At 39.4% G+C, this 25,018-nt stretch overlaps 1 protein-coding gene across 3 annotated transcripts in view; it reads left to right on the top strand.

Annotated features, from left to right (window-relative positions):
* The window catches only part of slc1a2b (solute carrier family 1 member 2b), a 46,689-nt gene extending 25,707 nt beyond the window's left edge, over positions 1–20,982 (top strand). Inside the window, exons 2-11 of one of the 3 annotated variants that reach the window (XM_010883667.4) lie at positions 4,034–4,173; positions 7,569–7,721; positions 7,950–8,200; positions 8,823–8,973; positions 9,286–9,412; positions 9,619–9,852; positions 11,507–11,701; positions 12,109–12,243; positions 12,424–12,661; positions 16,526–16,612. In XM_010883667.4, coding sequence (XP_010881969.1) covers positions 4,044–4,173; positions 7,569–7,721; positions 7,950–8,200; positions 8,823–8,973; positions 9,286–9,412; positions 9,619–9,852; positions 11,507–11,701; positions 12,109–12,243; positions 12,424–12,661; positions 16,526–16,612 — 1,701 coding nt within the window. In that variant the 5' untranslated portion in view covers positions 4,034–4,043. Of the gene's footprint in view, positions 1–4,033; positions 4,174–7,568; positions 7,722–7,949; positions 8,201–8,822; positions 8,974–9,285; positions 9,413–9,618; positions 9,853–11,506; positions 11,702–12,108; positions 12,244–12,423; positions 12,662–16,525 lie in introns of all 3 variants that reach the window. The other 2 variants (XM_010883666.4, XM_010883668.3) reach the window with 2 other exon arrangements.
* Positions 20,983–25,018: the final 4,036 nt, after the last annotated feature.

Consider the following 25,018-nt stretch of genomic DNA (forward strand, 5'->3'; position numbering starts at 1 on the left):
AAAGTATTGTCTCTGCCTGAAAAGAGAGAGTGCATTGGCCTAAAGGTGTGTTCACATGGCATTAGCCACATTGTGATTGGATTGGAGAAATAACACCAGGTTGAGGTGGTTCCACCTTCAACTCATTAAAGTGGATCTAAACGGAAACAGAAAGGGGATGCTCACTTTTTTATGTCCCACAATGGTATATCACCTTTCCAACCTGAGGTTTCTACCACACCAACCTCATAATCAGTGAAGCCAATAACCTTTTTATGATTGCAAATACAGCACTTTTGTGTGACAATGCACTCCTATGTGGAGTACAGGGATAGGCAGTATATTGAATAGTCTTTAAAGTAATCTTTTCCCAATATTTTCTAAAAATACAAATGCGAAGATAACTGTGCCAAAATGATAGTGATATGGATGTAAGATACTGAACCCGGAGACACAGATTTGACAGGTCAGATGTACAAGGAATGGGTGTTTTGTGCTGAAAATGAACTTGCCCCCAGTGAAGTTGAATTAAACTCAGATTCAACCTGAGCAGGGTATATCAATGTCCCAGTACTGAACATAATGTTAGAGCTTCACTGGTAAACATACACATGAATGTTACTTGAGTTCACAGTGAGTAAATTCACAGTTGACTGACACTTTCCCGTCACATGGGCTTCAGCCTCCAGCTACTGTTCTGTAACTCAGTTACTTTGCTGGGTCTTTGAGCTCAGATTAGCTGGTTTACACTATATTCTATTAGAGAGGAGTTGAGGAGATTAGAGTAGGAATTCGTGAGGAGAAAAAGAGATAAACAGATGTATAGGGAGAGAAAGCATAAGAAGGTGGATTTAGTAGCCTATTGCTGAGCCGTAACGGTTACTATAAATTGTAACTTGGTCAAATTTACTAGTTATTCTGCTGTATCTGATTTCTTTTGTCTGTACTTTTCCAATCTTGCATTAGCTCTGTGTGACATAAAAATGAATGTGAGCACCATTCATAGTTAATCACAATGGAATTATTTCCTGCCTCCTTGACACTGCTCCTCATTTCCCCCTCACACTTGTTCTAAATATAAAGAAACGAAATAAGAAAATGTAATTAAATGTCTTCACACAGATCCCTCAAGATTACTTTGTGTCAAATAATGTCTATTTTTACTATATGTCCTTCTAATTAGTATAGCTTTTCTCCCAACTACCAAAAGAAAAACGAACTTAGGTGATGATGACTAATTCAGGCGTGTGCCTGGTGTTTACATGTCCTTTCTGCATTTCACAGGCAGGTAGCACAAAATAATAAGTGGGAGTCTTCACTCCATCTGCTTGTCTGGAAGCAAGCCAGCTGCTTCATCCTATAGTCAAGACATAAACACATCATTATAGAGGCTGAGAACCCACTTCTTACACCTTCTCATGTGTGTGAATGCGTGTACATGTGTGTGTTGTGTGTGCATGTGTGTATATGCCGGTGTGTCCAAACAAAGGCTTTCTATGGGGCAAAACAAACCCACATTATAATGTAGAATAAGCCATCAATACGTTGGCTTGGTCTGAGGACAGAATATATTATTGTAGTTACATCACACATTTTCTGTGTTCCATCATTCCTTCTTTCTACTGTTACTCTGTTAAGACTTGAGAAATGATGACGATGTAGAAGTCTATGTCAAGTCCTTTCAGCTGTCTGTGTCCATGAGGGTAAGGATGTGAAGAACTGAAGTCTATTGAGGGGACTAGGACACCCTCTGTGTATTTGTGACTGTGCTACTGCTAAGCCCATGGGGCACGGTCAAAGTTCAGAATCACTGATTCATTTTGTTTCCTTTTTGTCCTTCTTTGTAATGTATTAACTGCCATGCTTCCTGAATAGAGTCAATGGGCTTATGGTAAGCAGCATATAACACAATATTCTCTCTGTGAGATACTTCACTGGTGTTTAAGTGAAATGCTAAAGATGTTTTTCACACAAATTGCTGGAGATAGTGGTCTGGGAATGACATAATTCAGATGTATTAACTAAGAAACAAAGATTTTAGTATTTCTAGCCAACCAGTCCCCCTCTTTTCCAGCACATCATTGTCTTCCTTCTCCACACAGAGTTCTACAGATGCCTCTTCTGTCATTTTTCCAATTAACACACTCACAGCTCAACTCAAATATACTTAATGTCTAATGTGCAAACACTTCCCATTCAATTAGTTACTTAAAACATCTACACAATGTGTCCATCCTATTTGGTCTTCCCACATATTATCTGTGACCATAACAATATTATATAGACAGGCTACTGAAAAGGAACTGGAATGGAGTCTTTGACCAGAAATACCCTTTTAGTGTTCAAAAGCCCTATTCCAGCTATTTTACGGTTCCTAAAGGCCATTGTGAGTGGAACCTATGCATATTTAGAAGTTGGAAAAATCATATAAGTACTATCATGGAAAATATCACACGTATTATGATAGAATGGGGAAGAGTTGGGTGAAGAAAGAATATGTAACATTATAAAAGGAGAGATGTTTTGTCCTGATAAAGTAAATTTGACTGTCAGACTTAGAGTGACTGTGGACAATACCTAGGGGAACCAGCATTGTCCTCTAGGCTGTTGAATACATATACTGCAGTCAGTATATGATTAAAGACCCTTACAACTACTTCACTGGCAACCACACAAGAGAGTTTGGACTCAGTTGGTGTTTTTCCTGTCTTTTATTGGTGGTTTCGTAAGTATTTGTATTTGTGTACATTTGATTTCTGGTGTATAAGGTGGGAGCTGTTAATGCTAATTGTGCTAAATGTTAATTTCCATGTTCAAATAAACTGCTTTGGATTGTATGATGTTGGATTGTATGCCGATTATTTTGATGCTGCATAATGTGTAAATGATAAGTTGGACCCACTGATAAAGGTCTAGTAATGGTGAAGGTCATTAACATGATATAATCCATTTAGGTCTTTTAGGACTACATTTAGTTAACATTTGCCTCAAGATTACACATATAATATTTTGAGATTAATTGAACTATCCAGTATTTTAGTTTGCCAAGTGAATGCAAGTCTGGACATCTGACAGCTCCTGATTTAAAGTGAACATTTCAACCACAGATTTTAAAGTATTGATAAGAGGATGTGTCAGTGATGGATGACTTGCCAAGCATGTCTCTACATTTTCCTATGTCTTCCATTTTCAACAAAATGTTGTCCAACAATGCTCTTGGCATGTTACAAAAATATGATGCACAATATGTTACAATATGTTACAATATGTTTTGATGTGCTTCAACAATGCTAACATTCTGCTTCAGATGACGAGACCTTGTCAATAACCGATCAAAGTCTCCAAAACATAACATTCTCATTTAAAGGTTTATTTTTTTTTAGAATGTCTGTCTGCCTCTGAGGGAACTCAGATTTTTTGAATCAATAGTTCAACCAATCCTCCTATATGTTGGCTGTTAAGTTCACGCTGGGCAATATTGCCATGACAACCTGCTAGGCAAGAAATATATTCTAAAATAGAAATAGAGTAGAATAGAAATACTTAATTGTCATTGTGTAGCCCTGCAATGGAATTAGGAGCACTGCTTCTGTTGGGTGCGTCCAGACAAACACAAACAGTATCAAAACAAAACAAAGGTCCTACATAATCATAAATAATATATAATGTAAAACACACATAACTGGAATTTAATTATTGAAAATAGATAAATAGCAGTCTAAAAGTGAGTATTGCACAAGAGTAAATAACTGTAAGAGAGTGTCGCTACCAGTATAGCCTGAGCAAATATCCTTTAATGCTTTACAGTACAATGCTAGAAATGTAAAAGCAGATTTGCATTTGGGGATTGCTCATTTGTTTTACTTTGGAGAGAGACTATTTAAACCAGTCTCCTCACACTTAAAGTATGAGGACAGTTCCAGGGGTTCATGCTTTGATCATGTGTATATTTATTGCTTTGCATTACACTAGAGCCTGTCAAACACTCATTATGTATATTTTATTTACAAACTCTCCGTCTTTCTCTCAATCTCCCTCTTTCTCCTTGACACAGTACCAGCATCATGCCTAAACAAGTGGAGGTGAGGATGCACGAGAGTCACCTGGAGCCTATCGAGGCCAGACCTAGGAACAAGTGTATCAGCTGCTTCTCTTCTCTCTTCAAGAACCTGTTGCTCACACTTACCGTGCTTGGTTAGTACAATCATCACATTATCACAATCTTTCTCTCAGCCTCTCTGTCCATCTATACTGTATGAATTTTTTGATTCATCAGTAGAGAGCCAATGAATTGTCTTGAGACAACTTCAGTTGAACGTTTACACAGACAAAAAAATCAAGCATGGGTGGGTGACACAAAAGGCCCTTCCAACAGTTCAATCTGCTCACCAGATGTGCTCTGTTATGTAAGTGGCGGGTGCCATTGAGAGGTGCCCCCCTCACTGCCACCACCTGGCACCCTGCCTTCTTCTGGGTAGGAGAGCAGGAAAACATGCCAAGGATTCATGTGCAGAGACAGGAGTTTTTCTTGACCATGTGGGCCATGGATATAAACTTTGTCCATGGTTTTACTGTGGTTCTGCTAATGTGGTGATGAACAACTCTTGTCCCTATACATTGTAATGAAAGGAAATAGTAGGGATGTATAATGTATTTTATTGTTATTTTACAAGGTATGTACACTAAGAACACTTTCTTATTTACTGCAACCTAGGTTTGGGTTTTTATTAGAATCTCATTAGCTGTTACAGAAGCTGAAGCTACTCCTCCTGTGGTCCACATGAGCAATTTGGGTTAACTGCCTTGCTCAAGGACAGAACTAAATTGATTCTTCACCTCGTCAGCTCAGGGATTAGAGGCAGTTTGTTGTTTATTGGCCCAGCGCTCTTGACTACTAGGCTAGCCAACCACCTCAAAGGTTTTAGGAATTTACCACAAATATATGCAGAGTGGGAGTGATGCTTGAAATATGCTGTGAAACAGCCTCTCAGGGCATTCATTATTTGGCAGGGATCTAGCAGCAGTGGAAGTGCAGCCTACGGGGGATGGGGGTCTTGGGTCTGAGCCTTGTCTGGTTTGAGCAGGACAGCGAGAGAGACAGAGGCTGACCACCGGCCCAGTGTGCAGTTAGAGCTGCAGGGGGAAGGAGCAGTCAGAGGCCAACTCTCTCTCTCTCTGGGGCACGGGGGGAGGTGCTTGAGGATTTGTGGAATTTATAGTTTTCTGTCTAGCATACATATAGCTGAGATTTCGAAAGTGGGTATTGGAACCATATCAACTACGTATCGAGAATTAAGAACAAAAATATATACACAGGAAAAATATAGCAAGAAGAGAAAGCAATAATATAATAACGCAGTAAACTAGCAGCAATTTTTGAAAGAGTAGGATGGGGAGTATGAACAGTATGGTAGAAGTATTGAATATTATAGTCACTTAGTACAGCAGTGATGAGGAGTCATCATTCATGACATTAGATGACATAGCGCTAGATACATTTCCACAAACGATGCCGCCAAAAGGTGGTCCAGGATAGTGCCTGCCCTCCCTATACGCGTTGTGGACGTTTGATTATTTTTTGTAAATAATTATTTGCTTGTTGATGTTAAAATACGTTTTGCGTTTCAAACTCTGAGTGGTTTCAGTTTAATATGTTAGAGGCTCATTTATCGACTGTAACACGCTACAACAATATTGGGCTTGTTTTTGAAGGTGCGGTTACTTGTTTGTCTCGCAAGAGTTGGCAATACTGGCAGACAACGACGGTTTAATGACAACACGAGGGCAGGCAAAAAACAAGACAGCAGGAAGATAAGGCATGCAGGCTGAGACGCATACATAAAACACACTTAATGCGTCAACACAGTCGAAGCGAAGCGAGGTAACTGGCTTATCGAGGTAACTTCCGGAGTAATGTAGTGACGTAGGGTGTAACTTCCAGATTAACACGTACTACAAAAGGTGAATACGTTTTACCGGAGGTATGCTGTCGTGGCAATTTACGCTGCATCACTGAACTGCTCCGAGCTATCCTCATGGTCAACCTGATGTTACCCAACATATGAACCGCCCGACACGAGGGTGTAACTCCTCTATTTTACCCCGATGATGTTTTCTAATAAAGACATCGATTCTCATCTGAGGGAACTTCGTATCTTTGCCGGCTTCTAGGGCCAGACGTCTAATGCCACTCGCCGGAGTAATGCCTTGTCTTTTGAACAGACGTGTGCTTTGGTTTGCGATATTTTGTCAGCGGACAATTCATGTATTCCATTGGTGATGCTGAACATCTGAGCAAGAATACTGTACTTTATGTCGTGCAGTTCGCAAGGTGGTAGCATACTTGCTCTCACTAAACGGCGTGATGCGTTGTTGTGTTCCCAGGCCATTTAAGCATTCAAATATGCTATTTATAAGATCGCAATTCGCAAAAAATACTTGGTCTATTTTTAATATGCATAGGCCATATACAGAACATTTGTTTTCCTATAGGAATCTGGAGGGTGATTGGTGCAATTGACCGTACGCATATTCCCATTACAGCGCCACTAAGAGAAGGGGGGGGGGGGGGTTGGGTTATGTGAATAGGAAGTAATTTCACAGCATTCGTGTTCAGGTATTTGATCATTCAATTCATACAGGGAGCCCTACAACCTATGCGCTTAATGGATTCGCCTTTATCTTAAATCACTAACAGTGAGCTATGGGTCAATTTCAGACATAGCCCATGTGTAGGCCATAAATGATCTTAATATTTTTCACATATTTAGATAGACAATTTAACCTGTCCTTACCTTAAATCTCAATCACACTACAAATAAAAGAAGAGCCGAATAGAGAACATAATTATGACACTGCTCCTACGAATTTACTCTGTCGGCACTGTGCTGCAACAACCCTCCCTGGCTTTGTTAGCCGCCACGGTGTGAGATTTAGCCATTAATCTTGCTTTAATCTCCTAATATCCTGACATTATTTACATGCATTCTTCCAGGGAAGAATACGGAGCACATTCTACAAAACCCAGCTTGCGTTGCTGAACGTGCCCCATTCAGGCAAACATGCACAAATTCCAATTTAGTTAACACCGAGCCAACTAACAAACATCTTAATCACCGTCGTAGTACCGTTTAACACCAGTTTAAGCAATCAGAGTTTGTCAACCCTGACGTCCCTTGATAACCCCAAGTAATATGAGTAGGTTGAACTCAATTCTGGGTAGGCTACATAAGGAGATAACAAGGTGAAAACAATAACTACAGAAGGACAAGCTACATTCAAGAACGATGGACGAAAACCAAACAGAACGGCCTACAGTCAGGGACAATGGCAAAAACAAAACGGAACCAAATAGAACCTCATGGCTTCTGTGGAGCTCTTGGCGTCCCTTCATCAGGGTTATTCCGAATATTGTAGCACAGAACCTCCTCACCACTGCTCTGCTTTTTCTCTCTCTGGTCTCTATTAAGTATATGTTCCTCTCCCTTATGGTGTCTCTTTCATTCTTTACCACACCTGGGTCTGCCTGTGTATATATGGGCATTCATTTACACCCCTTCATAGCAACTGACCCGTCTCTTATTCTCCAGGTGTGATTTTGGGGGCAGTATCTGGGATGTTGCTTCGTTATGCTTCTCCCATCCACCCGGACATTATCATGGTGATTGCCTTCCCTGGAGACATCCTGATGAGGATGCTGAAGATGTTAATCCTGCCTCTCATCATTTCCAGTTTAATCACAGGTACAGTAAAGTCATGGTTTCATCAGAGGAGAGTTGACTACTGTTTCTCATAATATATACATTTACCATAATGATTTAAAAACTTTTTTTCTCTTTTTTTTGTCATATTAACAGGTTGTCATAATATCAGTCATTTTCTTTCTCTAAAGTATCTTTAGTATACTGTAATACCAACATATAATCTGAGAGAGGAAAAATCCTAGACTGACCTACTTGTTCCTGTTGCAGGTCTGGCTGGTCTAGATGCCAAGTCTAGCGGTCGCCTGGGAACCCGGGCTATGGTCTACTACATGTCCACCACAGTGATTGCTGCCGTGCTGGGAGTCATCCTGGTGCTGGTCATCCACCCTGGAGACCCCAAGATGAAGGAGCAGCTGGGAGAGGGTGACAAACACGATGATGTCTCCAGCCTGGATGCCTTCTTTGACCTCATCAGGAACCTGTTCCCTGAAAACCTGGTACAGGCCTGCTTCCAGCAGGTATGGTACTCCAAATCACTCCCAGGTATTTGAGTCAGTTAATATTTCATGTTTAATACAGTGAGAATTGGCCTAGACGAGGTACCCCTGAACAAAGTAGGTTAATGAAGATCACATACCGTAATTCCCCGTTTATAACCCGCACCATGTATAAACCACACCATTAATTTTATAGCTTTGTGTGTATACAAACCCAAGTATTAACTGCACCCATATATAAACCGCATTTGCCCAGAGAATTATGACTCATACATACATTGTACATTAAAATAAAAAATCTGTCAAAGGGCGCTACCAAAATTAATTTGTTGAAGAATAAACTGTTTTTTAAAACCCTTTAACGCCATTTGTACTGTAACATGAGTTTCTGAAGCCTCCATGTCATCAAGCAGTCATCTGTGAAAAGGGTCGCCGATGGATACGGTTTTAAAAATGCAAACTTGTTTATTAGCCACACCCATGTATCAACCGCTCTAGGTTAAAATGTTTTGTATATCCATGTATATGTAAGCCGCTGTTTATAAACGTGAAATTACGGTATACACTTATTATTTCCAAACATTAAGATGGCTTGAGGGGCGGTTTGAGGACTTGAGGTCTGTGTTCTATTGTCCCACTTCAGATCCAGACAGTAACTAAGAAGGTAGAGAAGGTCATTGTGGAGGATGTCAATGCAACTACCACCTTGGAAGGTCTCCTCTCCAACGCAACCAAGGATCCTGAGTTCATCACAAAGAAGTCTCTACAATTCAAGAGTGGAATGAATGTGTTAGGTATAGTGACTGCCATGTTTGACTAGGTCGCAATTATTTTTAATACCGTCAAAACGTACATGCATAACACAGTTTAAACTTTCAATGTCTGAGTATAAACCAGTGCTTTATATCATTATCCTACCACTGAATTGAACTCTGGGTACAACTCACCTGTTATTATAAAAAAATAATCCCTACTCATTTATCTACTTTTCTTTCCATATTCAGTATGAATCGGTGCCCAAACTTTTGACTGGTACTGTATCTCTGTGAGACGATTTACTTTCCTCATTCCCAGCTGGAATTCATTTTCCTGATTGTGTGATGTAGGTGTTATTGGATTCTTCATTGCCTTTGGCATCTGCATGGGAAAGATGGGCGAGAGAGCCAAGCTTATGCTCGAGTTCTTCAACATCCTCAATGAGATTGTTATGAACCTGGTCATCATGATCATGTGGTAAGAGATCCTTCAGGAGCAGTCTTTCAAGCACACTCCACAGGTCTGGACCTAGGGTAGTGAAATATGAAAAAACATGTCTAACTTTTGAGTGTTTTAAAAATGTGAAACTATGGTGTATTTTTTGGCAAGGACAGAGTACGATGATTTCCTTTTGGTCTGTAATGAGCACATAGTGTACATTGTTAAAACTCTGCTCTCCCCAGGTACTCCCCCTTCGGTATCTGCTGCTTGATCTGTGGTAAGATCATCTCCATCGATGACCTGGAGGTGGTTGCTAGGCAGCTGGGGATGTACATGGTGACAGTGATTGTGGGCTTGATAATTCATGGAGCCATCTTCTTGCCCGCCATCTACTTTGCCATTGTCAGGAAAAACCCCTACACCTTCTTCATGGGCATCTTCCAGGCCTGGATTACTGCTCTTGGGACAGCCTCTAGGTATAGCCAGGAACTATGGACTGATCACCATTGAAAATATTTATTTCACTGCAGTCAATTGATATAGACAAATAATTTTTACTTAAAATAGTACCAGATCATGTTCATATCATATATTCCATATGTGGGCTGAACTTGTGAAATATTCTAGGCAACTTCATTACTGTCTTAGGAAGAGGGCCTACAGCAGTCATCCCTGCTGCTATAGTCACGTATGCAGTTAGGTCCCTAAATAATTGTACACTTACACAAGTCTTTTTTATTTTGGCTGTTAACCAAAGTATATTCAAGTTACAGTTAAATAATGAATATGGGCTTAAATTGCAGTCTCTTTTAGCTTTAATTTGAGGGTGTTCACATCCAAATCGGAGGAAGGGTTTAGGAATTACAGCTCTTTATTATGTAGCCCCCTTTTGTTCAAGGGACCAAAAATAATTGGAAAATTAACTCAAAAGCTGTTTCATGGAAGGGTATAGGTTATTCCTTCATCAGTTAAGCAGGTAAAAGGTCTGGAGTTGATTCCAGGTGTGGAATTCCCATGTGGAAGCTGTTGCTGTGAACCCATAACATGCAGTCAAAGGAGCTCTCAATGCAAGTGAAACAGGTCATACTTAGGCTGGACATCAGTGATGGATGATCGTAAGGATCCTTTCCATGAGAAAGAAAAACCCCTTCACAACATCCAGCCAATTGAAGAACACTCCAGGAGGTAGGCATATCATAATCCAAATCCACCATAAAGACAAGACTTCACAAGGACAAATACAGAGGTTTCACCACAAGGTGCAAACCATTAATAAGCCTCAAAAATAGAAAGGCCAGATAAGACTTTGCCAAAAAACATCTAATAACATCTGGAACAGCAATCTTTGGACAGATGAAACTTATATAAACCTGTACCATAATGTTGGTGGAAAAAAGTATGGAGAAGGCTTGGTACAGCTCATGATTCGAAGCATACCACATCACCTGTAAAACACGGTGAGGGCAATGTGATGGCTTCCAATGGCACTGGGTCACTAGTGTTTATTGATGATGTGACTGAAGACAGAAGCTCAGATGTCTGAATCTGTCTCCTCTGATTCAGCCAAATTCAGCAAAGTTGTTTGGATAGAGCTTCACTTTACGTATGGAAAATTACCCAAAACATACTGCGAAAGCAACCCAGGAGTGTTTTAAGGCAAAGAAGTGGACTATTCGGCAATGGCCAAGTCAATCACCTGATCTCAACCCGATCGAACATGCATTTCACTTGCTGAAGACAAAACCAATGGCAGAAAGACACACAAACAAACAACAACTGAAGACAGCTGAAGTAAATGCCTTGCAAAGCATTACAAAGTAGGAAACCCAGCTTTTGGTTATGTCCATGTGTTCCATACTTCAAGCTGTCATTGCCTGCAAAGGTTTCTCTGCAAAGTATTAAAAATTAACATTATATTTATGACTGTGTTAATTTGGCCAATTACATTTGAGCCCCTAAAATAAGGGGATATGTTTCATACGATATTTTTGTTCAACCCCTTGAATTAAAGCTGAAAGTCTGCACATTTCAAACCACTGTGGTGGCATACAGAGCAAAAATTATGAAAATTGTGTCAGCGTCCAAATATTTCCAGACCTAACTGTAACTATCGATGTTTGTCTCTGTCAGTGCTGGTACACTCCCTGTCACCTTCCGTTGCTTGGAGGAGAACTTGGGCATTGATAAGAGAGTCACCCGTTTTGTGCTGCCTGTCGGCGCCACAATCAACATGGACGGTACTGCCCTCTATGAAGCTGTGGCAGCCATCTTTATTGCCCAGATGAACAACATCCACCTGGACGCTGGCCAGATTGTCACAGTCAGGTACGGAGAGCTATAGGGCATACTTTCTGACGAGGGTGGGAATACTGCAACTACCTTCTCAAAGTAAGTAACAAAATGTAGTAGCACTATAACTTTTGATATTTACAATTAGCAGACATAATCACAATGGATAGCGTAAGTCTACTCAACACTTGCAGTCTTTCCAATTTGCTGCCTTCAAATACACCTATAAAGGATTAAATTAGCACTGCCAGTCCCAACATCCTGGCTTCCCATAGTGTTATATTTACAATCACATCAACTCATTCTGAAGTAGCTATATCCATTAGCCTCAAGTGGAATCCAGTTAATAGACAGTCCTTGGCCTTTGGGCTATTGCGTTTAATCTGTAGAGCAATTTCATCCATAAAGTGGTTCATCTCCTGTCTCTCATTCTCTCAATTCAGTCTGACAGCCACACTGGCCAGTGTTGGTGCAGCCAGTATTCCCAGTGCTGGACTAGTGACCATGCTTCTGATTCTCACAGCAGTCGGCCTGCCAACTCAGGACATCAGTCTGCTGGTTGCTGTTGACTGGCTCTTGTGAGTTCATGTGCAGTTCTAGTGATTCCAAGTTAATGTGGGCAGCTGGATTCAAAGTAAATGAGCTTATTGCAGGTCGTGCTCACAATGTTTCTGATCTACCGTATGTCACCCCTTTTTCTTATGTACTCAAAACACTTATTTTTTTGGTTTCCCACCAATTCATATTTCCTACTTCAGGGACCGGTTCCGTACCTCTGTGAACGTAGTGGGAGACTCATATGGCGCAGGGATTGTGTACCACATGTCCAAGGCTGAGCTAGATGAGCTGGATGCTACGCAGGGCAAGTCAGACGACATTGAAATGATGAACAAGACTTCGTCCTACTATGATGACCTCAAGAACCACCACGAAAACAACTCTAACCAGTGCGTCCAGTATGCCGCTCACAATTCAGTCATAGTAGATGAGTGCAAGGTACAATTAACGCTTACAGACGTAGAGACCTGCATATAGCTGCCTAACATGCTGCATGCTTGCATTGCACCTTTTCTTTTGTCTCTTTCATTTTGCATGGTTGTTGAAGATGCAATTGAAATGAATACAGTTCTTTTAAAGATGCTTTCCGGGATGTTTTCAAATGGCAATTTTTTTTTAAACCTCCCATTTTTGCTGGTTGTGTAATATGTTGTTTAAATGTGTATAATCTACGAGTAGAATCATAATCATACCGCAACTAGTCCAAGTTTGAAAGTGAGTGGTATTGATGACATGGGGTACATGGCACATACATGACAGTATGCAATTCTCAGACTCCATTTTAGCAACAACAAAAAAAAAAAGAATAGAAGAAAAAACTTGGAATGCATCTTTAAGAACAATCTCTGAAAAACAAAATATACCATATGCTGGATATACATACTATATACAGTATATATGTATATACCTGTGTATATATTTCAGTGTGCATTTACTTGGAATAGCAGCTTTTGTGCCTTTTTATTGTTAACTAAGAATACATTCAAAAATGGCTGAATATATTTCTGTGTAAATGCCCTAAACATAGTATGAAAATACCAGGAAAACTGCAAACCAGGAAAAAGAAATTTACATTTAAAATGAGAGACGGTGTAACTCACAAGTGGAGAATATAAATAATTGAATCAGTAGGAGTTTAATCCAACTTACTAGATATTAATCCAATTAACAAGATAATACACAATTAATTATTGTCACAAATCAGCATGATATATTGCTGTCTAATAGCATGCTAGCTAAGCCATTTAGGTTACCACTTCATGACTCAAAACATTCAGAGAGGAGCCAGCAACAGTGGTTATAAAAAGTCTACACACCCTTGTTAAAATGCCTGGTTCTTGTGATGTAAAAGAATGAGACAAAGATAAATCATGTCAGAAACTTTTCCACCTTTAATGTGACCTATAACCTGAACGATTCAATTGAAAAACCAATGGAAATCTTTGTGATTTTTTTTTTTTTATCACAATAACCTGGTTGCATAAGTGTGCACACCCTTAAACTAATACTTTGTTGAAGCACCTTTTGATTTTATTACAGCACTCAGTTTTTTGGGTAGGAGTCTATTAGCATGGCACATCTTGACGTGGCAATATTTGCCCACTCTTCTTTGCAAAAGCTCTCCAAATCTGTCAGATTGCGAGGACATCACCTATGCACAGCCCTCTTCAGATCACCCCACAGATGTTCAATTGGATTCAGGTCTGGGCTCTGGATGGGCCATTCTAAAACGTTAATCTTCTTCTGGTGAAGCCATGCTTTTGTGGATTTGGATGTGTGCTTTGGGTCATTGTCGTGCTGAAAGGGGAACTTCATCTTTAGCTTTCTAACGGACGCCTGAAGATTTTGTGGCAAAATTGCCTGCTATTTGAAACTGTTCATAATTCCGTCCACCCTGACTAAGACCCCGGTTCCAGCTGAAGAAAAACAGCCCCAAAGCATGATGCTGCCACCACCATGCTTCACTGTGGGTATGGTGTTCTTTGGGTGATGTGCAGTGTTGTTTTTGTGCCAAACATACCTTTTGGAATTATGTCCAAAAAGTTCAACCTTGGTTTCATCAGACCATAACACATTTTCCCATGTGCTTTTGGGAGACTTGATGTCTGTTTTTGCAAACTTCAGCCGGGCTTGGATGTTTTTCTTTGTAAGAAAAGGCTTCCGTCTTGCCACCCTACCCCATAGCCCGTTCATATGAAGAATACGGGAGATTGTTGTCACATGTAGCACACAGCCAGTACTTGCCAGAAATTCCTGCTGTTCCTTTAATGTTGCTGTAGGCCTCTTTGAAGCCACCCTGACCAGTATTCTTCTAGTCTTTGGAGGGACGTCCAGTTCTTGGTAATGTCTCTGTTGTGCCATATTTTCTCCACTTGATGATGACTGTCTTCACTGTGTTCTAATGTTTTGGAAATTCTTTTATACCCTTCTCCTGACTGATATCTTTCAACAATGACATCCCTCTGATGCTTTGGAAGCTCTCTGCAGACCATGGCTTTTGCTCTGAGATGCAACTGAGAAAAAGGTTTTATTTTTCATTTTTGCCCCTCTAAGATTTCAGTTTGTTTTTAAATTGAATTGTTCACATTATAGGTCACATTAAAAGTGGAAAAAGTTCTGACATGATTTATCTTTGTCTCATTATTTTACATCACAAAAACCGGGCATTTTAACAGGGGTGTGTAGACTTTTTATATCCACTGTAGCTGGGCAAGCCTACCAAGTCCAGTGTAACTGTGTTGAAAACCTGTTTGGATATAAATGTTGGGGTATAATTGTAGTGTTAAGGTGCTTCATTTGCACTGCATATGTTTAGACCTGGTACCCTTCAGACTTCAGATTGACTTATTCTCTGTATTTAGAGGTAAGATGCTTTTGCATTTCCATACCAGCTATTCCTACTCATTGTGAGAAATGTCTCTTAGTCAGTTGTACAATGCAGCACAGAGAATATAAAAAAGTAACACTTTCAATGTACTGTTTGAATTGACCAAGTGAGAGGGCTGTTTGCTGCTATGATAATGTCGGAATTTGGGCTGCTTGTGTTCCAGCACCAGACCAACTATCAAAGGACCTACTGATGAACCCTTTCATTTATTATAGGATTTAGAATGTTGCTTAGCAACATTGAAGCCCTTTCACTCCAGTGGTCTGACCAAGACAATATATTTTGACATCTTTGCATCCATCCATTAAACCAGCGAGGCATGGCACAAAGGCTGTATTCTTCAAAAATGTTTTCTTTCTTTTCTTGTATGTCTTCGCTGTACATAAATTAACTCATATAACTTGTCTAACATTTATCCAAAGATGCATAGCAATGTAGAACGCCTTGCACATAACTTGTACAGACTAAAATATAACATTGCACAATGTTGTACACTGTTTATTTTCAAATTTTTATTGCCTTTTTCTGAAATGTTCTATATTACTGCATGTTTAAGTTGTGATTAAATGTATATTTTTCTTAGGTCAGTAAAAAGGGCTGGTGCTCGTAAAGATAGACCATCTTGATTCCATCAGCATGATTCATCAGCATGATTCTCAGTGTTGTCCAGGTCTTCCTGAAACCTTATATGTTCTTATTCATTTCCTGGAATACAGAACCAATGTTTTGCACATGTATATAACTGATTGAGATATAACATTTCTAAGTAAAATACCTATTATTTTATAATCCTAGTTGTGAAATATTGACAATTCCTAGGGGCCTGGCATGTGGCAGTGCAAATTGGCTCACCACTATCCAGGGTTGGTGATGCATAAGTTCTGCCTTGGCTTAACATGCTTTAGTGACTCCTTGTGGTAGTGGCTGGCAAACTCAATAGTAATTGCTGGCAAGTACATTTATATGTCTGCGAATCTGAACTTTCTGGTTGAGCAAGCAATGTTAAATGAAGTCAAATGGCTTGGCGAGATGTGCTTCAGAGGAAACATGTCTAGATCTTCGGCTGTCCTAAGTCTGCTAGGTGTTGCTGCATGAGCCAAGGCCTCATTGTGAGGGAAGACAATTTACTGAACTTGTTTTCATCCCGGTGTCGCCAAGTTTCTATATCTAAAATGGCCACTTCTAAGCTAATAGCCTACTTGGGAGGGTTATCAAAAAATAAAATGTGAAAAGCAATGAAAATTGAAATTGACCACAAAATCGACATTTTTAAATGACCATCTTAAACCTACTGTTTAAATGTGTTCCCTACTCTCATAAGTGTTCACGTCAAAGCAGTGCAGATCATGAAGCATGCACTGTTTAAATGAAATGTGTGAACCTACTGTTTAGATTTTTTTGATGACTGCTTTCAGGTAACCTCAGCCACTAATGGCTCTACTGCTGCAGCAGCCATGGCAGAGTGCGCGCTTGTTGAGGAGGAGCCCGGGAAACGTGAATAAAGCCAGCACAGAGATCCCCAGCTCCACACGCTTTCCAATTTGGTGAAAAAAAGAGTGAACAAAAGTCATGCAAACAGAACTACTAATTGTCTTTCTATGTAGTTTTTATTTTTATTAGTCCCTTTACAGTGTTTCTAACCGTCTGTCTGACTGAGATGACTAATACTAATTCACTTGTTGGTGGGATGATAACAGAGGTATGTTTTACCTGTTAGAGCACTAACATGTGCTTTGTAGTAAACACTTGCACAATGGACATCAAGGATTGGGAGGGAGGGAGGGAGGGAGGGAAGAGAAAAACAAACTAAAGTTTTATTATAAAGATATGCATCTTGTTTCTATGAGAGTAATGCATTTAAAGCAGGGGGAAGGTCAGCGTGTGGAGGAGCAACTTTGGAACAACAGTCCTTCAGATGGTAGCTGTGAGTTTTACACTGGTAATCTGGCAGTCTAACAGCAGACAATGTTGGAACATGAGGATGTGAGTCATGCTAGACTAAAGGAATCCCTGTATCAAAACTTTAAAGTATTTCAGGAGTGTCATTACATTACAAACGATACCAGAGTAGTTGCAGACAACAGCTGTTTTTCCGCTGGCCCCTTTTACCTCACAAGAGTTGACAGAGCCTGTGACCTATCGGACTGTCTTTGTTAGCTGATATTACCCACAAACCCCAGGGGGAATCAGGGTGGTGATACTGTAGAACACAGACACAAACCTGTAAAGGCGGGGTCTGCAGCATGAGCCTTACTTAACAAGCAGATGTTCTCTGGAAATCAAAAGCACAAAACAGAAGAAACATGGAACCTCTCCACCCTTTTTTATTGTTACGTGTTTTGTTGTCTGCTGTAAGGGTAAGGGACTTTTTCGATGTTGGCTCTAATGTGAGTTTCTGTACTGTGTCTGTGTGAGTGTGTGTGTATGTGTGAATGGGTTTGGAGTGAGAACATGACATATCTCACCAGTTACTAATAGGGACCAAACAAGCAAATAATCAATGAAGCCGAAGCCTTTGAAACGCCACCATGACTTCATTGACAGTCATTGATTTATCTTTCAGGGTTTCTTACTCTGTGCACAATCCCTTCTAGCTAATTTTAGAGTGAAATGTCTCACCGTTCAGATCAAATCTAGCAACAACAAAACAAATACATGTATCTGTATGCAATTATTGCATTGCCTCAAAACAAAATTGAAAAAGAAAATGTTTCTACTCAATATGAATAGTTTCAGTGCAGAGAATGTTTATATTAAGTAAAGTATTACGAGAAATATATCATAATCCTCTTCCATGCCCTGGAGCTACTCATTTGATTATGTGAGGTCAACAAAAATGAGAAAGAAGTGTTATTACAAAGTATATTATTGAGAGATATTTAGAAACATGATAGACATACATTATTAGGTAAAGCACAAATTACATTTAGCACAAATTAAGTTTATACATTTTTAAAACTTAGTGTGAACATTATACAGAGTACATAAAGCCCAATTTCAGCTTTGAGGGTGAAAGGGTCACGTATCATTTTGTTATCCCTTTTTTTACACTAGTTTGGTTTTACATTTGACTTTTGTCATTTGAATAACCCAATAAGGGAAACTATACTCAGGCTTCATTCATCATTAACTCCTTGACTGGGTACAAGACAATTTAATAAAGCCCTCAACACGTTTACCGGCTCATAATCTCATTACCAGGCTGAACAGACAGAGAAAGAGCCGACTGGTGGACCAGATTAACCAGCTCATGATAGACAATAGGCTACTAGCCTTTACATAGCACAACTTGAATATGAAAGCTTTGACTTTGAAAATGTTGACTGTTTACCACCTTGGTATTTTTTCAAGAGAAACATTTTTGTATATCTTGCATCTATATGACTGAGATAAAGCTTCCCTTTAAAACTATGTTAGTTACTTTTACTAACTGATTCTTGTCAGGAATAGTACATAAGCAAAGGTACCAATATTTTTTACTTTACTATTCCATTGATTTTCTTAGCTTATTTTCTGTGTAAAAGCTCAAACACATATCTAATTAACCTTTCCACAAAAACAACCACAGAACTAAAATGAAATTAGTTAATTTAATTAAGTTGGAAAAAGTTTATAACTCGCTGCACAACTAGTGGTCAGGTGGCAATGCAACATATCAACATATTTCTATCCAGCCCTGGAGTGGGATCTTTTTAGTGCGTAAACAACTATGACCTCTTACCGTAGACGCTGACAACTGAATGCTTCAGCTGTATCGCAGGGTTCGGATGGTTACTGCTGTTTTCAGCTGGCTTTCTGTAAATGACCACTGCAAACTTGACTACTGTGTGGTTCTATCCCCCTAATGGAACCAAAATGGCTAAATAGAGAGGCAGACACAAAGTGAACGTGATTGTGAGAGATGCTTTGTGCAATTGAGTGATTTTACAGGTACGGATGACATTTCTTTATATGTGTCGTGCCCTCGTCTCATTTTGTTGATTTCCTCAAAGACAACCTTGCCTTGAAGATGTTAACTCCAAACTGTACTGTCAGTTTGATCGTTATGACAGTTGTAATTCAAGTAACACTAGAAAACTTAACACTAGCATTCACAGTGCAGCACACACTTCTTTAATTACCTGAACATCTCAGTCAGAAGATCAACACCACATTGCTTTCGAGCCTGTATAACAAAGTGTGCTTTTTCTATGCCACAGCACAGTGTTTTTCTGCGGTAAAAGCTGTGTGGACATTAACATAAAACACAGAGAACAAACAAACACACATGCACAAATGTTCACACAGAAACAAACATCCACACATTTCCACGCAACCTCCCTTGCATACATGCACACTGGCAGAAATGTGCACACATCCACATGCTATCACTCTTAACATGTGCAGTGCAAAAATGCACACACACACCTCATGCACACCTCATGCACACCTCACAACTCAAGTCACCACACACACATTTGTACATGCAATTAGTGAGCTGCAGAACACAGCACTGACGCCTCTTATTGCCCTAGGGCCTGGCCTTTGACCTTGTGACCTTCAGGAATAAGTCCTCCAGAAATGAGAGGATGCAAACCAGTCTGTCACCAATGAGGAGTGTTGGACACTTATGTGCAAACTCACTGTTGTAGAAGCATGAATAAAAAAATATGATTATCTCAAAAGCATGATATTGAAGTGTCTACTGGCACTTTGTGTATATATTGTAGGTAACATATATTTGTTTTTGTTTTTTCATTTGTTTTATTTGGGGGGAGTCAACATGGTATGTAGAAATAGAGATTCATTGCTGTGGATTTTTTGTAATCTAGAAAAATATTATCTATGTTCTCAATACAAATAGATTAGGCAACATGTATAGAAAGGAATGTGAAATAATTTGCTTGTTTCTTATTTGTTAATAGTTGTTAACTAGTTGTCTCACTTAGCTGTCACACATCAATATATAAATATCTTTTTTTATCTAATGTAAGCGTTTTGAATGTTCGTGTCAATGGAAATATCAGTCATGTGCATTCATTTTCATTGTACATAAATATGTTTAATGGCACTGCAGAATGTTTATGAAGATGACCATGATTCTTAAGCAAACTATGGAAAGACAAACATTTAGAACAATACAAATATCAGATTCAAGAAGGTAGTCCATATGGTGTGATGTGTTGTTTCTAAGATGGTGAGATGGAAATTCTCATGACTAGGTTTGCAGAGGAAAATGTAAAATGCACCCGGTATGTACTACTAACTAATTAAACAAGCACCAGATGTTAGTTTAGTTAACTATCTGATCAGGCTGGCATACTACCTGCCAAAATATATCTCCTCAGGTGGTCAACCAGATTCTGCTCCAGGAATCATCTAGAACGTCTACCAGAGAACAATACACTCACACATAGTCTGTCATCTAGTCTCTGCTATATGCACCATGCTGTAAGACATTGGCATCTACACAAAACAGTCAATGGTCATGTTTTGATCCTGCCTTATAGGTAGAGACTTACAATAGAGAGCAAGTGCCATATTTCCCTTATTGGCCAACTTAAGGCATATCCATACTTAACCCTTGTGGAATGAGCACTATCAAACCACCAGCAAAATTTTATTAAACCCATCCAGACATTATATTGGCAGATTGATCTTTTTGCCTTTTGTAATATTCATAAAAATTAACTGCATGCACACAAAAATATCCAATATATTGAGTAAAGAGGATGTAACATGGAAATAGATTGGCACAGTACTTCTAAGATGGGCCAATATATCTTCAAGTCTGTATTCTACTGGAATCTCTGTGTTTCTGATAGGCTCCTCCTGACTAGACCTGATAACTTATCTCACTCCAGCCCTACCTTCTGCTCTCTTTCTTACTTTATAGAAATCCCTTCTTTGTAAAGCTGTTGTTGTAATATTGATGTAAAGGGAGAGAGTATGTGGGGGGAGATAAAGTATTAAAGAAAAATGACAAAAAATATATGAATTCTTTTCTTTACCAGTTCTGTGGTATAAAAGTATGTTCATACATATCAATAAGTGTTGTACCTTTGGTGTACATACAATTATGATAACTAATAAATGTTGATTCATAACTAAATGTTGTCCTTTTTAAATTTTTTATGAAAACCTGTTTTTAAAACAAGTCAGTTTTCTTTGTATTTTTCTCTGGTCTGAGATGTATTTACATGAAAGCACTGTAGGTTAATTACATAGTGCAGAACGTTACTGGATTTCCAGGGAAACAGTGACATTGTGGAAGTTAATAGATACAACATCAGATAATGCTCACATGTGATGTATATTGGCAATAGAATAGATACAGTAGCAGAAGAAAACTGCAAATCAAACAGTGATAACAGAAAACATAAAACCCAAAGCTGACAGACCTTTTATGAGATAGCATTGTTTTGGTACCATATGATGTGATTTCCACCAAATATTTTTCACATTATTTAAACCCCACTATCAAATAAACTTTTTGTAACCTTCAGGTGTTTTCTTCTAAAACAATATATTTCACCTCTCCTGTTTGAAAATGGCATATTTTTAAGTCTCACAAAACACATGTGATCTCCTGCATGCGCTAAAGACAGTATTTGTCCAACCAGCAGCAAACGGGTTCTCACAAGTACTCACTCCGTTGGATTTTTGCTAATTTTATTTTAAATGAAATCAAAATGAATATAATTAAGAGATTCTGTCACTGAAAAAAGTTTAAAAACTTAATCAGCAAATTGTTCCAAAATATTTTTTCGTTTTTTAAACCACCAAGTGTGGCTTTGGTTATATGTTGTGTGTCATTGGCCGGCTGGAAGATATCCTGAATTGGGAATTGGGAGAAAGGTTATCTTCCAGGATTTCTCTGTACTTTGGTGAATCCATTTTGCTGTTCACAAGCTTTCCAGGACCCGACACAGAGAAGCATCCCAATAGCATGTTTTTGTCACCATCATGCTTCATGGTGAGAATTATGTTCTCAGGATGATGTGCGGTGTTAGGCTTGCGCCAAACATAGCGATTAGCGTTGAGGTTAAAAAGCTTTATTTTCACCATAGATATCTGAACTTGGTCTCAGAGTCACATGCATTCTTGCAAATTCAAGCTGAGATTTGTTGCAAGTTATTTTCTCCCTCCCTCCCTTCCCTTAATGGGCCATTTTTGTCAAGCACCTTACGAGCTTACCCATGGAAGACTGTAACTGCTTTACAGTTTCCATACACTGCTTAGTGGGCTCCCTGACTAGTGCAGAAAAGACTGAGATACCCTATGTGTGGAGAAGCTATACATTTCTTGCCACTATTTTGCCACCATTTCACAACCTGAAAAAGAAGTGGCCCACCAAGGATCCCCTTCAAGACATTGAATACCTGCTCTAATGCAAAATGAATATTTCTAGTTGTGCTTTTGTTCTTAAAACATGTCTTGCCACACAAGTGGTGGTAGAGCATCACAGCTTTCAAGACATGATGGCTTGGTTACTAGCTATGTCAGTGAAGCTAGTTAGCTACTCTACAACCTATTAGACAACTCATCTAGTTGACAAATGTATAAGGCATTGCCATACAATACAGTTAAAACATGGTATTCTAACAATTAGCAAACCCAAGTTAGCAGGTGTAGCTATGCTTTTTAGCTAATAATTAACATACCAGTTATGACATTTTTCCATGTACAGTATGTGTGGCAATGCATGGTCCCACAGTTTTCCTTTCATGTCTTCTCCGAATGGCCTCAACCCATAAAGTTGTTCTTTCCACATATTTTGAGCCACAGGATGCAAACAGTAAATGTTTTTAAATTATTATTATTGGTCCAATGGACTACACCCATTTTCGTATGATATCTCACACGTGTCTAACTTAAAAACAGCCTTAATCTTTGCAAAATTGAGATTATGCCATTTGTTAGTTGCTGTTTCCAACAAAAAAAGGCGTAACGTATTTCAGTTGTTTTGTGGATCACAATGGCTGAAGGTACCACAGTAATCAATAATAAGGAACGGCATTCAAACAACGTAGACTATTCAATTCAAAGCAAATCATTTCAGACCGACAAAGTAACTGTACATAAAATCCACTTACGCCAGTTTTGTGGCTGCTGTGAAAAATGATTTCGTGATTACCATATGAATGTCAGCTTTCATTGATGCTAATGAAATCTTTCCAGAACAATGAATTTATTGTCGTTTTGATTTGATTGATGGATCTATCCTGCCAATCGGATTGTTTGTAGTGATACAGAGGAAACTAGCAAGGTTGGTCAGGTCCAGCCGTTTTTCTTTTAAAACTCAAAAACACGAACAATTTACATAAATACTGTCAAAAGTCCTTACAAACAGGCACCTTTACATGCATTTTAGCCTTGTAGCAAAATCGTTTTGCTCGTTTTTATTTCTCGCTTGCAATTCCCACTGCATTTATACAGATATCATTGCACAAAATATAGCTTAGAAGCTGTAACGTTTCTTAGGTAAGTAGCAGAGGCAAGTGCAATCAACAAGAATTTAATGAAAATGTATCCAAAACAAAGACTTGTCAAGCGTAGAAACGGCACATGAAACAATAATCCACAAACAGTCCTTGAACAATACTGGCTAAATACCATACTAACGAGGCAACTGGAAACACCTGTTCACGCTTGGGTGCTGATAACACAGAGATTGGCAGAGGACTTGTAGCTTGACCATAACACAGGACAGGACTGAATGTAATAAGATCAAGAATAACGAAACATTACTAGTACTCCAGGGAGTAGACAGAGCAGGTAGCAGGGGTGGTCGTTACATCTCCCCCTCTCCAAGGAGCGGAGGAGGGCAGAGCGCGAGGATGACCACCCCGGCGAGGGCCAGGATGGTCGGGGCGGCGACGGTGAAAGTCGTGGCACAGGGAAGGATCCAAGACGTCACAGGCGGGCACCCAACTCCTCTCCTCCGGCCCGAAACCCTCCCAATCGACGAGATACTGCAGGCGCCCCGCACGCCTCCGGGAGTCCAGCAGGTCACGCACAGCATAAGCAGCCTCACCGTCGACATCCAAAGGAGCGGGGGTCTGCGCCTCCACCTGTTGCATCAAGAGGACCCCTTACCGCCGGCCTGAGCAGGGAAACTTGTACATGTATTGGAAGCCCGTCCCTATGGTGCTTCTCCAATTATACCTCAGTAATAATTATTGCCCTTTCCCCCACATGTCCTCAAAGTGAGTGATAGATGCCCATACAGACAGACATAGATGGGTGGACATAATTCCAGCCTAACAAAGGTGAATCAAAACTATTGCATTGATTAAAATGACTATAGAAACATAGATACATTGTGATAAACAACCCTTAAAAGGAAAACATACTGATCATGGTTGAGGAGGTGTAAGAGAGGACCAACAGAACCTGGCTGGCTGATAAACCTAGCTGCAATGTTCAGATTTCCATCTATACTTGTACTTGGCAGTTGGTCAAATCTGATAGTAATAGAGCATTGAATGCAGACACAGAACACTAGAGTGAGTTTTCCTTTTGCCTTTTTTGAAACAGCAGAAAACACAACAGATTAAGATACATCAGTCTAACAAAGTTGATTTGTAATTATTGTATTGATTACAATTGACACAAAATGGACAAATGCATTCAGTATATTTAATATACTCTATTGCTCTGCATTTCAGGCATTAAAGCCAAACATACAAAGCTAGATAGTGAATAACAGATAAGCACACCTGGTGCTAACTAATCCAGACACTTCTTTATAATATGACAGGATGCACCTGCACTTTGTTAAAATGTAAACATAAAATCACAGTGCAAACAGCGGAAGAAAAACCAACATCGTAACACAGACAGTACTTATGGGTTAAACACTGTGATGAAGGGACTACACAGTTTCCAAACTGTAGAGAGAAAATCCCAGCTGTTGTGTAAAACCA

This window comes from Esox lucius, chromosome 19 (genome assembly GCF_011004845.1).
Source record: "Esox lucius isolate fEsoLuc1 chromosome 19, fEsoLuc1.pri, whole genome shotgun sequence".
Lineage (NCBI taxonomy): Eukaryota > Metazoa > Chordata > Actinopteri > Esociformes > Esocidae > Esox > Esox lucius.